The sequence below is a fragment of the Dermochelys coriacea genome, chromosome 7, assembly GCF_009764565.3.
Source record: "Dermochelys coriacea isolate rDerCor1 chromosome 7, rDerCor1.pri.v4, whole genome shotgun sequence".
Taxonomy (NCBI): domain Eukaryota; kingdom Metazoa; phylum Chordata; order Testudines; family Dermochelyidae; genus Dermochelys; species Dermochelys coriacea.
In genome coordinates this window covers 73,047,143-73,071,359 of record NC_050074.1, presented here as the reverse complement: position 1 = coordinate 73,071,359, position 24,217 = coordinate 73,047,143, and the positions used below count along the sequence as shown (strand labels likewise).

At 42.8% G+C, this 24,217-nt stretch overlaps 1 protein-coding gene across 2 annotated transcripts in view; it reads left to right on the top strand.

Annotated features, from left to right (window-relative positions):
* BMPR1A (bone morphogenetic protein receptor type 1A) overlaps positions 1-24,217 on the top strand; it is a 207,705-nt gene that overhangs the window by 123,852 nt on the left and 59,636 nt on the right. For both annotated transcript variants that reach the window (XM_038410919.2, XM_038410920.2), the window contains 4 exons: positions 5,314-5,476; positions 17,893-17,995; positions 20,143-20,242; positions 23,068-23,167. In XM_038410919.2, the coding sequence (XP_038266847.1) occupies positions 5,314-5,476; positions 17,893-17,995; positions 20,143-20,242; positions 23,068-23,167 (466 nt within the window). The remainder of the gene's footprint in view (positions 1-5,313; positions 5,477-17,892; positions 17,996-20,142; positions 20,243-23,067; positions 23,168-24,217) is intronic.

Sequence of the window (24,217 nt, the reverse complement as noted above, 5' to 3'; positions counted from 1 at the left end):
AAAGATTATTGTAGTGTGAATACAGGAATTCATTCAGTCACAGTCATGTATGCTGGACTCCCTTTCTAGCATCTTAAGCTTCCAACACAAGACTGTTGCAAATTCCCACAGCTCAAATGCAAGGTTCACTGGATCAGGATGTGATGTCTGCAAACCTCAGTTCACCCTCTGAGGACATGTGAGCCATGGACATTAGTAGAGGGTGAGAGATTCATAGATTATAAAGCCAGACAGAACCACTGTGATCATCTAGTCTTATCTCCTGTATAACACACAGTACTGGATTTACCATGGCACTAGTGGTGCCATAGCGCCAGGCCCAAACACAGAAGGGGGCCCATAACACTCACTTCCTCCCCTCTCTCAGCGCTGCAGAAACGGAGCCTCAGAGCAGCAGGGATCCATCGTGGGAGCTGAGAACCCACGGGGCCCTGGGAACTGTAGTGCTTTGGCCAACTCCCTGCCTATAGTGCTGGCCCTGGAGCAGGGATGGAACTAAATTTCCCAACATTCCCTTAGCCGCTATCAACAGGAAAGGGAGCGGGAGGGAGTGGGGAAGCTGAGACCCCATGCACCGCAGCTTGCTGTGAATGGAGAGCTGGCTGCTAGAAGGGGGTGGCACTGTGAATGGGAACAAGTATGCCCAAGGAGTAGAAGGCTTTGGCCCAGATATCACCCTCAGAAGACTTTCCCAGACTGGATTAGGGATGCAGGTGATCTCGTCTGGCAGTCCCAAAGAAGGAACTGGGTGGACTAAATGGACAGTGCACCTCTCTATCTGAAGCCTAGCAAGGGAGGTATGTGGATCCCACCAGAAGTTAAAATAAAAAGTAAGGGAGGGGAGGCTTTGCTAGAAGACCAGGGCAGCTTCAGATACAGTACAGGAGGATTTCCACTTCTAAGCCATGAAAGTAGAAATTGGCTTTTCCTTTTCAGATTTATCTAATATTCAGAAAGAGAATCTAGCACCTGCCTTCCAGATTTGAACACCCTCAAAATTCAGGAGTGCTCAAGCTCAATTTGAGCAGCTGTTACTTCATTTCTCCCAAATCAAATTTGCTGATGCACTGTAATTTGCTGTTTCAAAAAAAAAAAAGTAGGATAAAATTGAGCAACAAATGCTGGGGTCTTCCCAGTGCTAACTAGGACTGGAATTGCTATTTTCAACAACCATTATCGGTTTTTTTTGTTTTTGTTTTTAGTTTTGTTTGTTTAAAAGGAAGATAGTAATATTGCCGTGGCAAATTCCCCATAGAAACGAAGAGTGGAACAAAAGAATAATAAAGGCACCTCAACTTTTCCTCATTTATGTAGGATAGTCTTATAATATGGATCCAGGTTTCAGAGTAGCAGCTGTGTTAGTCTGTATTCGCAAAAAGAAAAGGAGTACTTGTGGCACCTTAGAGACTAACAAATTTATTAGAGCATAAGCTTTTGTGAGCTACAGCTCACTTCATCGGATGCGTTTGGTGGAAAAAAAATATGGATCCAGATATCCTCCAATCACACAAACTGAAAATTGTTCCACTTTACTGCAGTTCTGTAACCATGCGGGAACCAGTCCTGTCTCTGTTCTGTGCACATCCAAAATTTCTTACTGAATTCAGAACTGCCTTGCTTTTGTGATCCTACTACCTGATATTTTCAGCCCTTGTAAGTGAAGCAGGTTTACATTTAGTAATTGGGCAGGAGGCTTCTCAGAAAAGGTTAGGTGCTGTAGGAGGTGTTGTTTGTTCACTAGATAATGTGAGACCTTCCAGTTACAATAGTAAGCCAGGGCAGCATAGAATGCACTTTGCTCCTAGAGTCTAGAGTGGGGTCCTTTCGCTTCTATACACAGCCCATTAAAGACAATGAAAAGACTCCCACTCACTTCAAGAGGCTTTGGATGGAACTGGTTATACACAGGGTAACTCCACTGTCTTCACAAGGTCCTGGTCCCACAGCGGGGGGCATGTGAGCTTGTTGCAGAGCTGCTGCTCAGGGATGGGAACCTCCTGGCACCCCAGCCTCCAAAATTATTCAGGCTGCACTTTCTGCACGATTGTGTGCTAGCTGAGAGGTGCATGGGAATTGGTGGCCTCTGCTGCAGGTGATGGGCATCTCAGGTACTTAAAGCCATGGGCTAGAGGAGGGAAGTGCATAACTGCAGAGTCTGCAGCTGCCTAGAGCCAGCGCTGAGGATTTAGAGTTCCTAGTGCCACAGTTGCAAGGTTCAAGTATGCTCAGCCTTGGAATTGCCACCCCTCCTTTGCTAGAAGCTGCAGCTAACTAAGGCTGGCCTCTGGCATTTGGCCACATGGCTATAGCCAGAGAAGCAGCAGGTGGCTCTGTGACTACTGGGGTCTATTAAGCTAGAGCAGATAAAGAAACTGGAGTTAATCTCAAGGAACAGAGGTCACCAGTAGGAAAAGAATGTCAAGGGGAGCAGGGAAAGAGGAAGCAGGTTAGGCTTGCAGTGGGAGAATAGCCCCAGCTGGTTGGGAAGCATGTCAAAAGGAAAAAATATGGGGAGAGGTAGTGGTGATCAGGTAGTAGACTAGCATGTAGATGGGAGCAGAGGGAGAAAGACTGGTGTCTTCAGATTCCCAAGGGCTAAGCCCTCATTTGGGGAAATGGTGTTTGCAAGTGGCTTGCTCAAATGGCAGGATGGGTGCTGAGGGAGGGATTTGTCAGAACTGATCAGGTATCTGCTGGCTTTGGAACTTTGAGCTGAGACTAGGGCCACATAGGGTGGTAATGGAGACATGGCTATAGAAGGTCTGAATGAGGAAGGAGATAAATCTGTGGGGAGTTTCCCTAATCACTATGAAAGTTCTGCTCACTGTGGACACTGGTATACCCACATGGGTGTACAGCTCAATGAGAAAAACTGGGGGCTGAGGGAGCTGCGTATGGTAATGCATATAGTCATGTAGAGATGTGTGATCAAAATGAAAAATGTCTCTGAGATTCAGTACTGGGTATACTATGGCACCAATGGCACTGCCACAGCAGAGCCATGCTCTGAACCCACAATGACCACATAGGGGCCCACACGCATGTTTGGCGCCGGGACCCACAAAAGGTTAATCCAGCCCTGATAACACAGACTGTAGAACTTTCCTGAATTTAATTCCTGTTTGAACTACAGCATAACTTTGATAAAAACATCTAATTTTGATTTTAAAATTGCCAGTGGTGGAGAATCCTCCACAACCGCTGGTTAATTACACATTGGATCTTGTTCTGTCTTTGTCTGCTAGTTTGCAGAGCCTATTATCGAATTTGTTCCCCAGATAGATATAGACTGTGATCCAATTACCCTTTAGCCTTCTCTTTGTTAAACTAAATAGATTGAGCTCCTTGAGTCTTTTGCTCTAAAGAATATTTTTCAATCCTTTAATCATTCTTTTGGCTCTTTTTTGAAGCCTCTCTAATTGTATCGACATCCTTCTTGATTTGTGGGCACCAGAACTGGGCACAGTATTCCAGAAGCAGTCACACCACTACCAAGTAAAGGGGTAATAGATCCTCTTTACTCCTACTCAAGAATCCCCTATTTATACATCTAAGGATCATATTGGCTTTGTATGAATTGGGATATTGTTTAATGGGACGTTAATGTGGGTAGCATAGCTGCGGGTGGGAAGTGGAAGGGAAGCAGAGAGAGTCTGTCAACCAGTGAAGTACAAGAGGTTTGTCTGCTGAGATAGCTGTTAGGGGAATGGAGCTGGTAGTTCCACTCCTGATGCTCCACAATGGTGGGAGGTCAGCTCAATCTGTGTATGCCACCACCTCCACTCACACTGGCACTCCAGTGACTTGAGCCTGGAAAAACTAATGTTCAATCATTTTTTTAGCCTAGAGAAGTTGTGGACTACTTGGAGCATTATTTAGGCTCACTGACAATACATTTAAGCATTATTGTGTGTGGATGTACAAGTTGCATTTCAGTTGAAAGATTATTTTAGTCCTGCAGAATTCTCAGTTTAGACAAGCCTTCAGAGGTTCATAAATTGTAAGGGCTATGGGAGTTTCACTGCTCTGGTGCTGGAAAATCAAGACACAAGTGTGGAAATCCAGTGGAATGACTAAAGAGAAGAAAAAAATTACAGGTTAAGTACCTTTAGCTCCGCCACAAAGCAACTGTCTTGGTATGGTTCTCAAGCCCCCAGTACGTTGGTTCTGAAAACATATGGGAATAAAAAGGGCTTGCTTAGAAAGAGAACGAAATAATTCATATATTTTCACTCTTACATTGCACATGAGTTTTTACAAGTGAAAGGTATCCTATTTACATTGATTATAAATGGTATAAAATATACACACCATAAATAAGAGATCTGCTGGTTGATCAGTATGTTTCAAAATTCTGCTAATAACTAGTTTATCTCAGAAATAATGCACAATTCCTATCAAAATAAAACAAATTTTCTTTCATCTGTGTACTGTATAATCCTCAAACCAATTTGTATTACCATTTGCTAGTACTTTGCATTTCACTGTGAATGAATGTCTTCATCTAGTTCAGGGGTCTCAAACACGCGGCCCGCAGGATTATTTTCTGCGGCCCACCAGCTCCCTGTGGCCTCCCCCCCCCCGCCCCAGCGTTTACCTAGAGCAGCTCCAGCCTGGCGCGCACCAGGGGCAGGCTCCCTGCCTGCCTGCCCTGGCCCTGCACTGCTCCAGGAAGCGGCCGGGATCTGGGGTGGGGGGCACAGGGGTCTGTCTATTGCCCTGGCCACTCCTCTGGGTACCTCCCCCGAAGCCGTGGTTCCACATTCCTGGCTAATGGGAGCTTTGGGGGAGGTACCTGGAGGCGTGGCCAGGGCAACACACAGCCCCCATGTCACTCCCCCCGCAAGGTTCTGGCCGCTTCCCAGACTGGCACGGAGGCAGGGCAGGCAGGCAGGGAGCCTGCCCTGCCCCCAGTGCACGCCAGGCTGGACCCACCCCCCGAACCCTTCCTGCAGCCAAACCCCCTGCCCTGAGTCCCCTGACACACCCTGCACCCCTCCTGCACCCTCTGGGGGCAGGGAGGGGGCGGAGTTGGGGTGGGGATTTTGGGGAAGGGGTTGGAATTGGGGGCAAGGAAGGGGTGGGAAGAGGCAGGTAGGGGCGGGGCCTCTTGGAAGGGGTGAAGTGGGGGGCAGGGCCAGGACAGCGGGTGTGGGGTGGTCAGTGGTGCAGCTCTCGGGCCAATGTACTAGTCCTCATGTGGCCCTCGTGGTCATCTGAGTTTTAGATGTTCCAATGCTGAACACATGGATGATTGATCTAGTTGCAAAAGAAGAGCATATATGGAAAAAATCTTTTTATGTTTTTACACAGGGCAAAATCTAGACAGCATGCTCCATGGCACGGGAATGAAGACAAATCCTGACCAGAAGAAACAGGCAAATGGAGTAACATTGGCTCCAGAGGACACCTTACCTTTTCTACAGTGCTACTGTTCAGGGCATTGTCCGGATGATGCTATTAATAACACATGCATGTAAGTAGTTTGCGCAAGATACAGAAGTTTGGCAAAGTTTGGTTCTCTCTCTCTAATAATATCGTTAGGGCTTTGTCAAGCTATTTGATTGGTTTTTTTTTTTTCTATAGAATCTGTTCCCTAAAAGGATACAAAAGTGCTCTCAGGATAGTGTGTGCATGTGTGATTTCTCCCACCACAGAAATGGAACCATTTTGGGAGTGATAACAAGCAGTCCTTTTATCCCAACAACACTGTCTTTAGGGCAAAATTATAAAAAACTTATCCAATTGAAGCTACAATAGGTAATACATGGTAAAAATGTAAATCTCTCGATAATGTTTCATGTGAATTTTCTTGTATATTGATACAACTAGTGCTCAAAATGTCATATTACCCCGTTATATAATCACTAAATTCAAGTTTTTTCGTATTACTTATGCATCAGTAACAATGATAAGGATAGATTGGAAAGAGAAAATCCCAAGGAGAGCTGCTGAATCAAAGGTTTAGAATAGTTTGTGATCAGAGTGAGCCTTTTAACTTCAATAGGTTTAAGTTCCATTAAGATAGGTTTTTTGCATTAAGAAAAGGAGTACTTGTGGCACCTTAGAGACTAACAAATTTATTTGAGCATAAGCTTTTGTGAGCTACAGCTCACTTCATCGGATGCATCGGAATGCATCCGATGAAGTGAGCTGTAGCTCACGAAAGCTTATGCTCTAATAAATTTGTTAGTCTCTAAGGTGCCACAAGTACTCCTTTTCTTTTTGCGAATACAGACTAACACGGCTGCTACTCTGAAACCTTTTTTGCATTAATTATACATCTGGTGAACTGAAGAAAATGTTTTAGTAAATAGAATATAAAGTATAAATATTGAATGTTAATGTTGGGTAATAATGGCTGTGATTCTTATCAAATAAAGTGATGTTGGAAGATCTCAGGCTGTAGTTCCTTTTTTCAGGTCTGCTTGGCCTTTATGCTGAACAGCAACAGCCCTAATTTGCATTACTGGCATGACTGAAGGAAGTGGCTGTAACAGAGGTGTTGCTCCTCTCTTGATTTTACCCTTGTCCTACAACCCAACCTTGTTCCTTCCATCCACTAACCCAACCATGTAACCTAACCATGTTCCTTCCATCCACAACCCAATCATGTTCCATCCATCCATTTCCCCAAAGTGGAGGTGCTGAGTGGGGAGTCTGGCACAAAGTAACAGAGCTGCCTTCTCCAGCTTTCTGCTAGTGTAAAGCTCCTGTCAGAGGGAGAATTCTCCACTAGCTATTTCCAGACAGCTTAAGGTCATTTTGTTCTGCTTATACACACGGTGGCATAATCGCCTAGAGAATCAGCCCAGTGCTCCCCCCAGCTATTAAAATATATCTCAAATTGTACTGAAGAAGTCTGGTGGTGACAGGCCACAAGAGCAAAGCTTAAGTAGTTGTTCATATCACCAGAGCCCCAAGATGGAATTGTAGCTTGAACTTACTCAGGTTTTTGTGGTGGTTTTGAGTAATAACTGCAAAAAAATTTAAAAATTTCCCATCTTTCATTTCTTCATTTATTCTTCATTTCCTTTATTTCAGTCTTCCTTACACCATCTATGTTTTTTCTCCTTAAAACACTCTCCCCAACCAACAGAGACATTCAAGGTCCTTCTCTTACTCCCTTTTCCCTTGATAGTTGGAATTTTGTAATCATTTTACATTACACTTCAGAGATACATAACAATGTATATTTTTCTAATATTACTTTTTTATACAGTTTGTCCCTTCATTTTGACACAGATAGTAAAATGTGCATCTACCCATTTTTATAAATGTGTCACAGGCTTCCTATATTTCAGAAAGTCACCATATACTAAGAATCCAGCCAGGAATATTGTGGTCAAGAGAATCTAGGTAATATTCTTTACTCTTCCACAGCCTTTCTTTGTCCCATTGGGCAAGTCATCTAGCTTCTCTGAGACTCACTGTCCTTACTTCTAAAATTCAAAGAATAATCCTCATCTGTATCATATAGGAATTGTGATGTTAAAATCACTGTTTGTAAAATGCTTTGAGGGCCTTGCACAGAAGCTGCAAAGTATTATTAATCATCACTGTGTTATTAAATGTATTAAGATATAAATAATAGGGGAAATGTCCTTACAGCTACAGCCTCTTGTATGTGAAACAATTTATCTAGATCTCTGAGGGAATTTCATATCTTTAGAACAAATGATACATAACTTTGTTTTATAACTTTTAAATTTAGAAGATACTAAACTAGAGGTAAGGATTATGATTTTGGTTTTAAATTCCTTTATACTATCAGAAATTTTGTTGCTTTTTATCGCCCTCTGGTGTTGGTTTTTAATATCCTTATAGCATTTTTCCTTCATTGGTCTATAACCAGTGCATATGCAACTATTATCATATACTATTGCTACTACTGGAGAATTTAACAGCTCTTGTGCATTCTATTTGAGCAGTATGTTTATGGTAAAATACTCAAAAATATGCAGATTCTACCTTCTATCCCCAGTGTACACAAGGAAGTCTATAAAAAAGTATGTTTGTTAAAGCATAAACTACTGAGAGCCAAAGCTATTAATGCAGTAGATACACTTAAATTGCAAGTACTTTTTAAAAGTCAACAGATTTTTTTTTCTGCCTGTAGAGACCTGTGTTGAGGGAGTTATATTCCCTGTACCGCTTAAAAGCCAGGTCACATAGCAGTGCTATGCATAGAGCTCCCAATTACAGGTTATGTTAGTGATTTTTATCAGCTTCTACATGGACAGATAACCCTGAATTTGGGTCTTGGTAAGTAAATAAATGGGTGAGGTAGATAACGTAGCTCAAAGCCCACCCTATACAATAAGGATTGCAGGAGGCTCAATTTTTGGTCTCAAATCCTAGGCTTCAGCCACACTTCAGAATAGCAAACCATCATGCACTCATGGCCCAATATGACTATTTAAATTACAACAAATTTAATTCCTTAATTGACCACCCATCAGAGGAATATCTTGACCAGTTTAAGGCCATTCCACAAGACGGTTAGCTCTTGGCAAAGACATTGCTCCAGGCCTCCTTGGACACTTCCGATACTGCAGCATAGTCTCTATGCACTGCAGTGGTCATTAGAACAGCTTCTTGTCTGCAGCTGTCGCGCTTCCCTTGAGAGGTTCAGAGAACCATAGAAGACCTCCACTTTGATGGTTGCAAGCTCTCTGCAGACTTGACTGATAGATCTCTCCACACTTGGATTCTAGCCACACTGCAATCCCTAGTAATTTATACCCCTGTAAATAAGAGGGGATTTAGTAGATCTCAGATGGCATGAAGCACATACCCAACCCCATATTCAGTGTATCATGGACCGTCTGAACTCTAGTCTGAGACCAAGGTACTAAAAAAAAAAAAAAATCTAAAAAAATCCTCCTTCAGCTACATTTAATGAGCCATCCACATCCTCCAAGCAGTAGTTTTGCTGGCTTGGTCAAGAGTATCAACCATCCAGTCAACAAGGTTTTACAGCTACAATATCTTACCATTCTCTCTCCTTTCAGATGCCACCTCCCATTTTCAGGCTGCCTGGGAGAATATAACATTTGACAAATGGGTTTTGGAAACCATAACATCTGGTTACGCTATCCATTTCAAATCTATCCCTCCTACCCTCCCTGACCCTCTTCGGGGACCCCCTCATAATCAATTGCTGGTGCAAGAGATGGCCTCACGTCTACATTTAGGAGCAATAGATTTAGTTCCTGTACAACACAGGGAAAGAGGATTCTATTCAGAGTACTCCCTGATTCCCAAAAAGAATGGAGGGTGGAGGTCAATTTTAGACTTCAGGCTTCTAAACAGATATGTAAAACAGCAGAAATTCAGGATGGTGACCCTTGCAGCAATCATTCTCTGGTTAGAGTTAGGAGACTGGTTTGCACTCTTGACCTACAAGATGCGTATTTTCATGTCACTCTTCACCCTTCACACAAGAGGTTTCTTGACCAATACAGGATGTGCTGTTTTGGCCCATCTCCAGCCCCAAGGATATTCTCAAAGATTTTGTCAGTAGTTGCTACATTATTTGGGTATAATCCTTTTCCCATACCTCGATGAGTGGTTGATCAGGGCACATCATATCAGGAAATGTAGACATCATTAAAGATAACGTGTTCTGTTTCAGAGCCGGGACCTTCAAATCAACCTTAAAAAGTCTGCTTTGACTCCACTACAGGGTCTAGACTTCATAGGAGCTCCTCTCTGTGCAGTGACAGGCAGAGCACATCTCCCTTATGACAGATTTCCACACTTGTGAATCTCATCTCAAAGATTCAGGGCAGTCCCCAAGTAACAGTAAGAGATTGTCTTCAATTGCTGGGATGGATATCGGCTTGAATCTTTGTAGTGCAGCATGCCAGATCACATCTCCAAGGTCAAAGGGATGGCTTTGAATGGTTTACAAACCAAGCAAGCAGAGCCTAGGCAGATTACTCTCTGTTCCCCAGTGGGTACTGGAGTCATCCAGTTGGTGGAGGGACCTGACCAAAACCTGCACAGGTATTCTGTTCTTTCAGAATCACCCTATCATAGTGATAACATCAGATGCGTTGCTTTTGGGTTGGGGGCACAGCTGGGACTCACAAGGTGCAAGGCAAATGGGCAATGCAAGAACAATTTCTCCACATCAGTCTTTTGGAATTGAGAGTGGTCAAAAATGCTTGCCTTTTTACCTCTAATCAGTTTGAAGTAAGTAAAAATAATGACAGACAATGTGGAATGCATGTATTATATCAACAGTCGGAGGAGCATGTTCTCCATCTCTCTGAGCTGAAGCAATAAAACTCTGGAATTGGTGCATATCCATATCCATAATCCATCTCTGCTTCTTACCTCCCAGGTGTTCTGAACACCATGGCAGATGTTAGTTAGCAGACATTTGTTTCTGAATTACAAATTGGAACTTACAAAAGACTCCTGAGTCTTTCACATGATATTCTTAGCTTGTGGGCTCCCAGAGGTTGATTTGTTTGCTACGGCATCCAGTGCAAAATGTATCAGTATTGCTCCAGTGCAGATCTTGATCCCCTGTCCCTAGGGGATGAATTTCTCATCTCAAGGACAAAAGGACTTCTCTATGCAAATCCACTGACACCATTTCTGTTAAAGGTTCCCAACCAGATCATGTCAGGGTCATATTGATTATACCTACATGGCCAAGATAAGTCTGGTATCGCTATGTAATCAGAATCACCTATCACTCTGAGTGGAGGCTTCCGGTCAGTCCTTGCCTACTGACTCAGGATGCAGGTTGGACATTTCTCCCCAACCTATGGATTCTGAGGCTCCAAGCATGGTCCTCAGTGGTTCTCGGGAATAGAGATCCTGTTCCTCAGAGGTACAGGTTTTTTTTATTAAATAGTATAAAAGAATTCACAATAAATTCTTATTTCCTGAAGTAGAAATATTATCTTTGGTTAAAGTCAGCGGACTTCACCGATTCGCTCTCTTCCTGGTGTATTGGTGTATTCAATTACCTGTTGGAATTGAAAACAGATCGTTCTCTATAAATTCCATTAGGGTTCACTTAGCAGCAGTAACAGCTTTTCCCAGGCCCGTTACTCTTTGCTCAAGCAGTCATGGCAAGATTCTTAAGTGATTTGTCAAATATCTGTCCACAAATCAGAAATCCTACTCCTAGCTGGGACCTGAACATAGTCCTTAACTGCATACAAAACATCCCTTTGAGCCACTAGTTACGTGTTCTTTGTGAGTTTTATCAGTGAAGACAGCTTTTCTAGTAGTTATCACTTCTGCGAGTGATGGTCCCAGTATGTATTCCCCACATAGGATATGCATGGGCACCATGCATTTGAGTCTGGAATTTTTTTGCAAGCAGTGTCTGTTAGCCTCCACATGCACCGTAGCTCTACTAATGCTCTAAACCAAAGGCATGAAAAGTTGTATGGATGTTGCTTTTCCTATTCCTTCTTACTACCATATGGCCCGAGTCAGAATCTTTGGTGTCCTCAGCTTTTTTTTACTGCACCATTGCTGTAAATTATTGTATATAGTTAGTTTTTACTACTCTTTATAGTATAGTCTAGCACAGGATAATTAATGTTTTACCCCATTTTCTTCCCCATGCTGGGACTCTGCCCCCTCTCCCCCCAAAGAAGTCTGGGATTATGTCCAGGCTCCCCAGGTTCAAAAACTGCTTCCTGCCCTTGCTCCTTTTCGGTGAGTGACCCTTAACATCAGTGCTGCCTCTGCTGCCTGGATGAGGCTATTTCTGCCACATGCATTATCTTAGTGGATGAGTGCAGATTGGGGGCTTAAACTTTCCTCCAAACTGCTCAGGATGCAGCAGATATTGTGTCTGTGGGATTGACTATGACCATTGTTATGAGGAGAGACTCATGGTTGCAGTTCTCCAGTTTATCTAGAGATTTGCAGAGAACCTTCCAAGATCTGCCCTTTGATGCTGTCAGTCTATTCTTTGAGAAGATGGATGAGTCTCTCCACTCCCTCAAAGACTTGAGGACTACACTTTACTCTGAGCATTTATATTTCTGCCCCTAAGAGAAAATACCATAGACGGGTTATAGGGCAACACTGCCTTCTGACGGTCCTTGCTTGGAGGCTGGTTGGTAGGATAACATTGCCTAGTGGTCAGAGTTTAGGCCTGTGACTTGTAAGGGTGTTGTTGGTAGGGGAGTCCAGGCCACACTGGGCTCCTAATCAGGACCCTTTGAGGTTTATCAGTGATATGAGAGCCAGAGGCTGCTCTCTGTGGGCCACTTCCTATTACCACTGGCAGTTGTCCCAAAGTTGCTATCTGGGCTAAGGTGGTGTGAAGGGTGTCCTCTCACCGCAAGGCACCTTTTGGTGGTTGCATGTAGCATGGTAGCTCTTTTCCTCTTTTGGGCAGCAACTGCCTCCTTCTGTGGTATGGCCCACCCTCCTGGGCCTGATCAGTCCTAGGGCTTTCCCTTGCTGGAGGTAGTCCAAGGGGGACTTAACAAAACTCAGAGTCCATATGAGAGGGAGAGTGGAAAAACTTCCCTCTCAGGTTCTCTGTAGCAGGTCCTCCCTTCCCTCAGAGAGGAACCTTTTGGCAGGGGAGAGATTCTGCCTTTCCCTCAGCTCTTCTCTGCTTGAGCTGCAGGTTGCAGGTCTGCTGTCTTCCCTGACCTGCCACCAAATAAGCTGCTCCTTTGCCTTTTAACTCCTCTTTCAGTTGGAGCATTTCTTACAGATTTAGCAGGGTGGGACTGGCTGTGCCCAGAGCAGTGCCTTAACCCTTTTTGCCCAGTGTGTGGTTTGTATACCCCAATACATTACTCCTCAGCGTTTTTACCACCAATGTCCTCAGGAGTCACCAAGCAAGAGACAGAAGGCTTATAGACCCAGGAACCTAGCCTCTGTAACATCTACTACCACACTATACTATTAACTCCAGGCAGAGTTTTTCTTTTGACAGGACTGTCGAGACCCATGTTTCTTTACTGATGTCTCATCATTCCTCTCCTCTGATATTTGGAGGCCCCGTATCCAATTTGCCAAAAACTGGAGGACCCTAATTACAGATAAATATGTATTGGAGAATATTCATGGCAGCTAGCAGATTGAGTTTCTGGTAACTCCGGCCCACAAACCACCTGGTTCCATTGCAGGGACAGCTCACAAGGAGATTCTGGGGCTTGTCTTAACTACTGTGCTAAATCGGTGCCACTGCCATTGATGCAGCGGCGTCAATTTAGCGGGTCTGGTAACGATGCACTAATTCAGTGGGAGAGTGCTCTCCCATTGACTTCAGTACTCCACCTCAATGAGAGGCGGAAGCTGTGTTGACAGGAGAGCGTCTCCCGTCAACATTTACACGCTTTAAGTTGATGTAAGTTACATGGTCTTAAATTATATAATTTAAATAACTAGGGTAACTTAGATCAGTTTACAGCATTAGTGAAGACAAGGCTTTTGTGACAAGAGGTGAACTCCCTTCTCCTCACGGGAGTCAGGGAATTGGTTCCACCTCAACATCAAGGAAAGGGATTCTATCCCCTTTTCTTCTTGATCCCCAAGAAGAATGGGGGATGGAGGCCAATTTTCAATCTGCGATAGCTTAACAAGTACATTTGAAAACCAGAATTCAACATGATATCCTTGGCATCAATAATTCTCTTGTTCCTGGAGGGTACATAGTTTGCAGCTCTCAACATGAATGAATCATATTTTTATATAGACATCCTCCCACAGGAGGTTTCTCAGGTTCCTCTTCAATCAGGACCATTACTAATTCTGAGTCCTCCCCTGTGGTCTTTACGAAGTTTTATTTTCTGTAGTGGCAGCTTGGAAGTCTGTAAATTCCTCTCTTCTCATACCGTACCTTGAAGACTGACTTCTGATGGGCAGTTCCTATGAGGACATTCAGCAGGTACCCAGTGTTCTGCTTAGCCTTCTGCCTTCCCTTATTGTCTGTGTCAATCAAGAAAAATCCACATTGACTCCCATGAGGTATATACATTTTATAGGGTTGTTATTGGACTTGACCGCAAGAGCATATCTACCTTGGTGAGGATTCGGTCTGTGAGTGCTGTCATACGTTAGGTCAGTATCAGGCCCAGAATGTCAATCAGAACTTGTCTTTCCTTCAGCCACATTGCCTCATTCATATACAGGATGCCATTCACCAGGCTTCATCTTCGCCACCTACAAGCCTGACTTCTCTCCATGTACTCACCAAAGAAGGGCAACATAAACAAGCGGGGGGAGTGAGATCTCTCCCTCTGTGCATAGAGGCGGTCACCCTCGGGAACTGGTACATCAGCCATCGCACAATCCTATCAGCAGCATATTTACCAGGGAAGCAAAATTCCCTAATGGACTGCCTGAGCAGTCCATTTTTTCTTTGCAAAAAAAGAAAAGGAATACTTGTGGCACCTTAGAGACTAACGAATTTATTTGAGCATAAGCTTTCGCTTATGGTAGACATACTAAGAAAATCTTAATACAGTTATATCTCAGGATGCTAAAGATTTCAGGTTAGTAGGTAAACTGAACAATCTGATCCTTTTTTAAAAAGAACTCATCTTCTTGGAAAAGAGTTTGCTTATGCTCAAATAAATTTGTTAGTCTCTAAGGGGCCACAAGTCCTCCTTTTCTTTTTTGCAAATACAGACTAACATGGCTGCTACTCTGAAACCTATTTTTCTTTGAATCTTGAACTGGGAGATTGATAATTCAATTATCAACAACATGTTTCCCCAATGGGGAATGCCGGCCTGGGACCTTTTTGCCTCATGGGTGAACAGGAAGCACCAGAGCAGTCCTGGGCAAGGGCTTGATGGGAGATGCCCTGCTGGCATCATGGAAGGGTTGTCTGGAGTATGTCTTTCTTTCCACTACATTGATACTAAAATTTCTGTGGAAGATGCATCAAGACAGAGCTCAAGTTATCCTTGTTGTACCTAACTGGCTGAGATGGTTCTGGTTTATGAACTCAGTTCAATCACATTGCCAGACCTTCTAACACAGCATGGGGGCAGGTTCAAGCACCTGAATCTGGGACCCGTTGCAACTCAGAGCCTGGTATTTGGATGGGCATCAGAAATAGAGCTCTCATGTTCCAAAAGGGTGCAGTGCATTCTTAACCAAACCAGAAGAGACTCTACAAGGAGCTGTTACTCAGCAAAATGGAAGCATTTTTCCTCATGAGCTCATCAGTGGAACTTGTCTCCAGAATCCACTGGGATCCTTGCTATCTTAGAGTGTTTATTTACCTTTAAGTCTTTGGGTCCAATGGTCAGTTCTCTGAGTGCCATTAGCAATGATCAGCACTTTCCATCCTCTGTGGATAACCACTCAATCTTCACTCATCCTGTCACAACTAAAATTTCTGAAGAGGATTCTCAGCCCTTTACACCAGTGGTGAAGTTTGCATCTCAGTGGGAGCTTAGTTTTGTTCTAGTCTCTCTCATTGACCCTCCCTCTCATCCTGAGCCACTGGCCACATGTTTGGTAGTTCATATCTCCTTGAAAGTGGCCTTTCTAATAGCTATAATGTCACCCAGAAGAGTCAGTGAACTGGGAGTAGTCACGGTGGACCTGTCATTTACTACCTTCTGTAAAGAAAAGGTCTTGTTACACCCTACTCCAGGTTCATCCCTAAAGTAGTTTCAGTTCCTTATGAGTCAGGTACTCCACTTACCTGTATTTTTTTTCAAAACTGCATGCCTCGAATGGAGACAGCTGTGGTTTAGACATCTGAAGGACTTGTCCTTTTATCTGATAAGAACAAAAGACATCACAAGGACATCTAAACTATTTTTTTCAAAACTGCATGCCTCGAATGGAGAGAGACAGCTGTGGTTTAGACATCTGAAAAACTTTAGCATAATGATCAAGGGAATCTGCATAGAGACTTTCAAAATGAATTTCAGGTTGTATAACCCTTTGTTACCAACTAGCTCATGTTTTCCCTCTGATGGGTGGAAAGAATTCATTCTACCAAAGAGCAAACTACTTTGGCTGCATCTCTGAGAGACGTACCCTTCCTAGAGATATGTACGGCAGCTACTTGGAGCTCTTTACATACCTTCATGAGTCATTACTCTCTGGTCCAGTTGTTCACTGTGAATGCAGCTGCAAGGGTAACGGTACTACTGTCAGCTATCACTTCTGCTTCCTCGCACCCACTTCTTGTCTGACTAGTGCTTGTTAATCTCCCATGTGTGGAATATACATAGGGACCATCGGTCAAAGAAGAAATGGAGGTTACTTACCTGTAACTGAAGGTTCTTTGAGATGTGTGGTCTTTATCTGTATTCTAATACCTGCCCTCCTTCCCCTCTGCTGCAGATTGTTTGGACTGTGATAGGAATGAGCAGCTAGAGAGGCATTGGCCCACACCACCTTTTATGCCCTTGTTTCACAGCATGAGGAGAGCTACAGTGCATATACAGGCCAATGGACACTGCTGGTAAAAAATTATGGACTCAAGGCCATGATGTGCATGCATATCGTATGTGTGGAATACAGATAGGGACCGTACATCTCTAAGAACTTCCAGTTCCAGGTAAGTAACCTCAGTTTCTACCCAAAGGGTTGGAGAATTGGGGGCTTTAATGGCTGACCTGCCTTTTACAGTATTCACAATAGAAAGAGTGTCGCTACTGGCCCATCAAAGTTTTTTTTACCTAAGGTGTCCTCAGAATTTTATATTAATCAAATCATTAATCTCCTGCTTCTCCTCCCCCCCCCCCCCCACCTCCTCCCAAAAAACCACATTGGTCTAGTCAAAAAAACATATTCCATACCCTAGATATTAAGAGGACATTAGCGTTTACCTAGATAGGATAAAACCAATTAGAAGATCTCCTAGACTATTTGTATCTATTGTGAACAGAAACACGGGGTTTGGTAATTTCTAAACAGGGGTTATCAAAGTGGATTTTCAGTATTAAGTTTTGTTACAACAAATCTCATGTTCAGTCCCCTTCGAGAGTGATAGCACATTCACAAAAGTAGTGTTTGCATCTTTATTAAGGATATGCCAGTTGTAGACATCCGTAGATCGGAAACTTGGTCCTCTGTTTATACTTTTTCTAATCATTATCCCTTGGTGCAGCAAGATCAGAGGCAGATGTAGGCTCTTCTGTATTGAACTCTGCTCTGAACCTTCTGCTTCCTAAGGGGGGAATTGCTCAGGAGTCACCTGAAATGGAGAACCCACAGGGACACTACTTGAAGAAGGAGAAGCGGTTACTTACCTTGTGCAGTAACTAGAGTTCTTCAAGCTATGTCCCCCTGTGGTGCTCCACTACGCACCTTACTTCCCCTCTGGGACACACATCTCAAAGAGCTTCAGTTACTGCACATGGTGAGTAACCTCTCCATCTTTTGGGCTAAGTCATTTCTGGCAGAGGTAATTTAACATTATGCCAATGAAAGAGTAAACCCAATCTTTCCCTACAATAAGGGGCTCTCAAATACCTTCCAGCATGTCACGGTTCTATGGTAGACATACTAAGAAAATCTTAATACAGTTATATTTCAGAATGCTAAAGATTTCAGGTTAGTAGGTAATCCGAACAATCTGATCCTTTTTTAAAAAGAACGCATCTTCTTGGAAAATAATGGATTAATTTTCTCTGTTGAAGGTTAGGAGTCTTTTAGTAGCTTCTAAACTTGAGGTTTATATTGAAAAAACATGTATCTTGACCAGTGTCTTCATATTGTTACCCTCTGATTTTAGTTCAGACAAGAAAAAACAACTCTGTGTACCTCATTTCCTTCAGTCTCACCCACACTCTGTCTGGTGATTAATTTATATTAGGACAAGAAACATTGTAGGGTGCACATACCTAATTTTCATAAATAGGTTGATTGCCAGTTAATTTTGCACAGCAATTGTTGAATTGAAATGATGTGTTTTTCCAGAACTAACGGGCATTGCTTTGCCATTGTTGAAGAAGATGAACATGGAGAACCCATGCTTGCTTCAGGTTGCATGAAGTATGAAGGTTCAGATTTTCAGTGCAAGGTACAAACAAGTTCATTTATTTTTAAAATTATCCATAATGGGAACATGATGGAGATTATGCAGCGTAGCTGTGAGCAGTTAAATTAATGCAGATCACAACCACTTCAGTAAGGACTTTGCATATTGCCCTTTACTATAGTGGATGATGCTATGCTGTTGACAAATCAAGACCCCAGTCCTGCAGTTGACTGCAAACACGCATTCTATCTGTTTCAGGATTGGCAGCAAAGTAAGTACATGAAACACACATTCAAAGGGGGGCAGAAGAAAAGACGGCTGAGCTGAAAATTTTGTTTTGTCTATGGGGGTGAAAAAGGAAACAGTCTGTGGGCCAATATTTTCAAAGGTGACTACTGTCTTTGGGAGCCTCTATTTCTAGGTGTCCAATTTGAGACACCTTTAAAGGGGCCTGATTTTTCAAAAAGTTGTGAGCAGCCATGTTCTGAAAATAAGGACTTTTTAAAGAGTCTTGGAATGGACACACAAACTCACTAGTCTCTTGAGTTGTGGTGGTAATATACAATTTAAATATAAATTTTGAAAAGCTAACTTCTGCCATGTTAATGCTGTACTGGGTCTGAAGAAAATTCCATTGACACTCAACTGTTGTTCTGAAATATGTGATATTTATATTAAATTTCATATTGTGCAGCTAATTACTGGATACAGTATATATACGAGTGTGTGTGTGTGAGATATGCAGGGCTGAGCATGGGCATGCACCAGGGCTTAATAGGACTTCCCTGCAGTTGCAGCTCAGGGCTTCTGTTATCCATACCAGGTCTGTGTACTTGAACTGAGAACAGGGTGACTCTTTCCCCTATGCTGTCGATGATTGCTCTCCCTGGCGGAGGAAGCTACCTGATTTGAATGCAAAGTGGGGACAAGAGTCAGACTTTGGAGGGGATGTGGAGTTGGATATTGGGAACGAGTTGGGCTGGGCAATTTGACTGGGTCTGGGAGCCAGCGATGGGGACTGGCTTTCACATTATTCCATTACCAACACCTTTTGTTGGAACAAAGGAAAAAACTGACATAGATGCTAAATATATTAAAAACCCATTTTAAAATCAATTTTAACTTGTTAATTATCAGAAATTAATTCTGTAATCAGAGTATATGCCGTAAATTTGGGAGAGGATACATGATATATTTTTCATACATAACCAAGAGCAGGGGTCTTAAACTTCCGGCCCATGGGTCATCTGCGGCCCAAAAACCTCCCCAAAGTGGCCTGCAGGGCTCCAGCAATTTTGGGGCCAGGTCTCCCCCTTGGTCCTTCCTGCTGCCCCCAGGTGCTCTTCCCTCCCACCCCACCCCACCCCCCGTCTGCCGGGTGATTTACAATGACCAGGGGCCCCGCCCACCACAAGCAGTGCAGCAGAGCTGAACGGCTTCTGCCTGCTCACTCCTCGTGTCTGCCAGCCCCTCCCTGCGGCCCCGGGTGGGACTGTGCTGTGCCTCCATGCACTGCCCCTGCCTCGAGCGCCCCTGTGGCCAATGGGAATCTGCGGGGGCGGTGCCTGGGGTCAGCAGTGCACGGGGCCCCCCAGCCCACCCCGCCTTGGAGCCCCAGGTAAGCGCTTCAGCCCCCAACCCCTTCCCAGAGCCTGCATCCCCATCCCCTCCCCACATAGCCCCATAGCCCTCAGACTCCTCCCAGAGCCTGCACTCTCTCCCCCCCTTCCCACACACCACCTCCAAACTCCCTTCCATAGCCTACACCCCTCCTCCCTCCCAGAGCCTGTACCCCCACTTGCTCCTCCTGCACCCCCACGCCCTGTCCCAGCCCAGAGTCTGCATCCAAACTCCATCCGAGAGCTTGCATCCCAATCCCCTACCCCAGACCTCCTCCCCCAGCCAGAGCCTTAGGCAGGTGGGGGGGGCGGAATTTTGGGGGGCGGGTTCTGCACGGCATAAGTGTCATTATTGGCTCGATGGGAGGATTTGAGAACTGACACTGGCCCTGAAGTAAATTGAGTTTGAGACCCCTGACCAAGAGGTTGAATCACTGTTTTATGTTCAAAACAGAACTGATCTTAACTATGTAATCTCCACAGTACTGTACATCTATACCATCTATAATATCATTCTTGTTTGGCCATTTCAGAACTTTTGAGTTATTTTCTCTTGTTCTCCATTTATAGGATTCCCCAAAAGCACAGCTACGTCGGACAATTGAATGCTGTCGAACTGATTTCTGCAATCGGGATCTACAGCCCACACTACCCCCACTTGGTAGTACAGGTAAACTGCTATTTTATCAGTTTATACAGACTAATCTGGAATGGGTTTATTCCTCTTGATGAATTGATGTAATATTAAGAGAAAGTGTAGGACTGGAGTATTGCCCTTGCCTCCATTTCTTTCCTCATTACCTCCTTTGGTCTGAAGGTCTGTGCTAAATCCTACACTTGCCAACTCCATCTTGCCCTTGACCTGACCTTCACACTGCATTTTCTTCTTTCAAACTTCTCCATTTCAGATGTTCCTCTGCCCAGTAATCATCATTTTAATTTTAGCAACTTCTGCATTACCTATTTCCTATGTCTCATTTTCTTTCATTCATACCTATTCCAGAATTCTCAGAGCATCTGCTGCCTCCTCATACCTGCATGCCTTACTCTGACTATGTAGTCACTGTCCTTTTGTTCCACACTTTGCTTCCCTGGTGCATTGTTTTATCATGTCATCAGTCTGCAGCCTAGCTTTTTCCATAATTTCTGCTGCGCTGACTATCTCTGAAAGAAGTCTCAGGACCGCATCCTGAGTAAATTTTCTTTCTCTATTGTAAATTTTCTTTCTCCTGCTCTGCTCCTAACAACTATTATATCTTTGTTCATTTCTTCAGTGCCAGAAATTCCTTTCCATCTTAGACCCTTTTCTCAAACTCTTTTCAGTCTCTTACTGCCCTAGGTCTTCCTAATTTTTTAACGCCAAAATTGACAGGATTCATCAAAAGGTCTCTTACTCCATAATCACTTTGTTTTTGGATTGTCTGCCTTTGCAACTGTGTTCACCTCCTAGTTCTCTCAGCTTTCATCCACCTCTGGAACCCCAGCTTTTACTTATATAAATATTTAATAACTGTCCTAAACTTTGTATAATAGTGCCTTTATACAAGGAGCCTCATTTGTGGCTCAGACTCATTGCCACTTCACAGAGAGCTCTGTACCTTAGCTGGCTGCTATGTTTTTGTTTTGTTTTGTACTTTTAGAATTTAACAAAAAAAACTTCCCTTCCAAAAATCCTCACTGCAGTCTTTTCTGTCATATGATCAGCAGTAGCATGGGGATTCAAGTGGAACATAGGGCCCTGCAGTGACAGTGGAGTGTTCTCCAATCCTTTCTGTAGGAAGCATTTCTGACCCATTTTCCTCCTGGAATTTTCACTCTCCTGAGGGAGGAAGGGGAGAACCTACAATATCTAGCTAGTGAAGTAGTGTGTTACTAAACGGAACAGCGATTATTTTTGGTTTATGTATCTACCTTTATAAAAGCACTTATCCTATGCTACAGAAACAGAACAGGAATTATATATATTAAAAAAGTTAACAAGACTATGATTGTAAAGGGACCTCCCAGTCCTGTAAAATATCACATTCCTACCTTTCCCTTGTCTCCAGCTTTATTTAACTCCCTTATTTTCATTTGAAATAGCTTGGGAAAACAGGTGAGTCTGAGAGTCCCATGAACATCATATGATCTGTAAAGTTTCTGATCTCTCGCATTTCGCCTTAGACATTAGATCCTGTTTACATTTTGTATTTTAGTGAATTTAGAGTTATGAAAGGTGCCAGATTAGACATTTCTGGAAACCGTGTTCTTGTGTTTATTCACAGACAGCAACTGGAAGTTTTGCCCACTATGCTGTCAGGGGAAAGGAAACTGAACTATATGGATGTGAATGTAGTTAAATTTCAGTTAACTATTGACTTCTCTAATAAGATAGCCCTGAAGGATTGTGACGGGTGCTCTTGAGGTCTGGGCATGGTACTACTAGGACTTGTTCTGAGACTACCAAGCTGTGATATGTAGACCATCCAACAGCCATCAGGTGGGAACATTTGATAGCTATCAACTGGGACTAGATTTAAATAAGTAACGTAGAGATGGAAGTCTCTATATCCCATTGTCAATTTTGTAAGTCAGCCCGTCTCACAGGAGAGACTGGATATACTGGCAAGATTCTGGAATTATCTTCCACTGTTTATAAGAAGTGCCACAAGAACTTCAAATTCTATCTCGACAACCACTGAAGATAGATAGAAGTACTTCAGTCTCATGTCTCCTCTGAAATTTGACTACTCTAACAGTACATGAAATCCTTTATAGCAAGTTCAGCAGTGCTAAGGAAGAGTAATTTACCCATGCAATGGGTAAATGTTGGACAGTCAGATGTGCAAAGTTCTTGATAGAAGAATATGTGAGGTTACCAGTAATGTTTTGCGTTGGTATGAGTGTTTTTTTAAGCTGGAGTATATATAAGGAGGGAGGGATAGCTCAGTGGTTTGAGCATTGGCCTGCTAAACCTAGGGTTGTGAGTTTAATCCTTGAGGGGGCCATTTGGGATCTGGGGCAAAAATTGGGGATTGGTCCTGCTTTGAGCAGGGGGTTGGACTAGATGACCTCCTGAGGTCCCTTCCAACCCTGGTATTCTATGATACTTTTGGTATCTGTTGGAAATGAAAGCCTTCAGGAGAATTGGAGTGAGTTACCACCGGCATTGTAGGCAATATTAAGATAGCAAGGAACTTTATATAAGTATGTATAAAAAAATGTGTGGCATACCCTCAGTATTGTCAGTGTTGCTACAGAGAATAAAATCTGATGCTTTGCAATTCTTTACCCCTGCTGCCCCTTTTGGAAGGATCCCTGATATTGCTGAGTGTAGCTGTAGCTCCAAATGAAAAATAATATTTTATGGGGAAGAGGTTTACAAAATTGGCAGTTACAAAATACATAATCTATGATAAAGTGACTGATAAATAGAATATTTTATTTATACTAGAATCTAATTACTGGCAACTTTTTAGGAAATAAGTATTGTAACGGTTTTATTTTTTTAAACAGATGGACTTTTTGATGGCAGCGTTCGTTGGATGGCAGTGCTGATTTCTATGGCAGTCTGCATCATTGTTATGATCATCTTATTTAGCTGCTTTTGTTACAAGTAAGGAGAAGTACTTCCTTCTGCACTAGTATTTTTTCCTATATGATGATATACAAAATGACTTATTCTAGAGATGTGTTTAGTTAGAGAGAGAGAGAGGTTTTTTTTTTAAATAGATCCAAGAGGAAACTAGTTAAATGTAACTTTACATCTCTATGAACGGTAGTTTATAGTGTTAGGTAAAAATGTGGACATTAACGTGTTGTATGGAATTTCATAGAATTTCATGTCTTATTCCAGCAGTGTGTGAAAACTGTACAGGTTTTCAGAACAAGGTATGATTTTGGCACTATAAAATTCCATAAACAAGAATATGTTAACGCTTTTGCACAGTTGGATATTCGGCCACTGCTGTTTTTATTTGTGTGCTACTTTTGAGTTTTATCTTCTGCATTATTCTGTCCTAGGAACATATTAACGATTCAAATAAGCCACAGAAATAAAACTTTCTACAGTTTTTCTGCTTTTTTTAAAAAATAGGAGCTATATTTGTCCTGCATAGTCTGAACTGAACACAAAACGTTATGCATTTTTTTCACTTGTTATTCTCTCTCTGTTTTCCCGCTGCCCAGGGATGCATGGTTGACCCTAATATTCTTTAACTCTAAACCATAAATTTAAACTAATAATATAGTGAAAACATTCCAGTATTTATATCTCACACATATGATACATTGAGCAGGAAGGTTTTCTTAATATTTTCATGGATATTTGGTATTAGGTTTCTGTCAAAATGAAACCTGGATGGGAGCATGAAATCTTATTGGGAGTAAAGGATAGGTACGAGTGATGGTAAAATGATTAAGTTTTCATAGAAGAGCCACAACCGGAAGAAAACATGTCTTATATTTATGATATTCTTTGTCATCTGGAGTCCCACAGGACTTCACAAACTTATCAAATTACATTCTTTCTACAAAATTCCATGCAAAATATGACCTATAAATGTGTATATTGAAAGAAGCAGGGCTCAGTTAGGAGTCCTGCACCACTCAGTGCTCAAAATTATGTGGGGTAGATTTTTCTGCTGCTCTTTGGCAAATAGTGTAG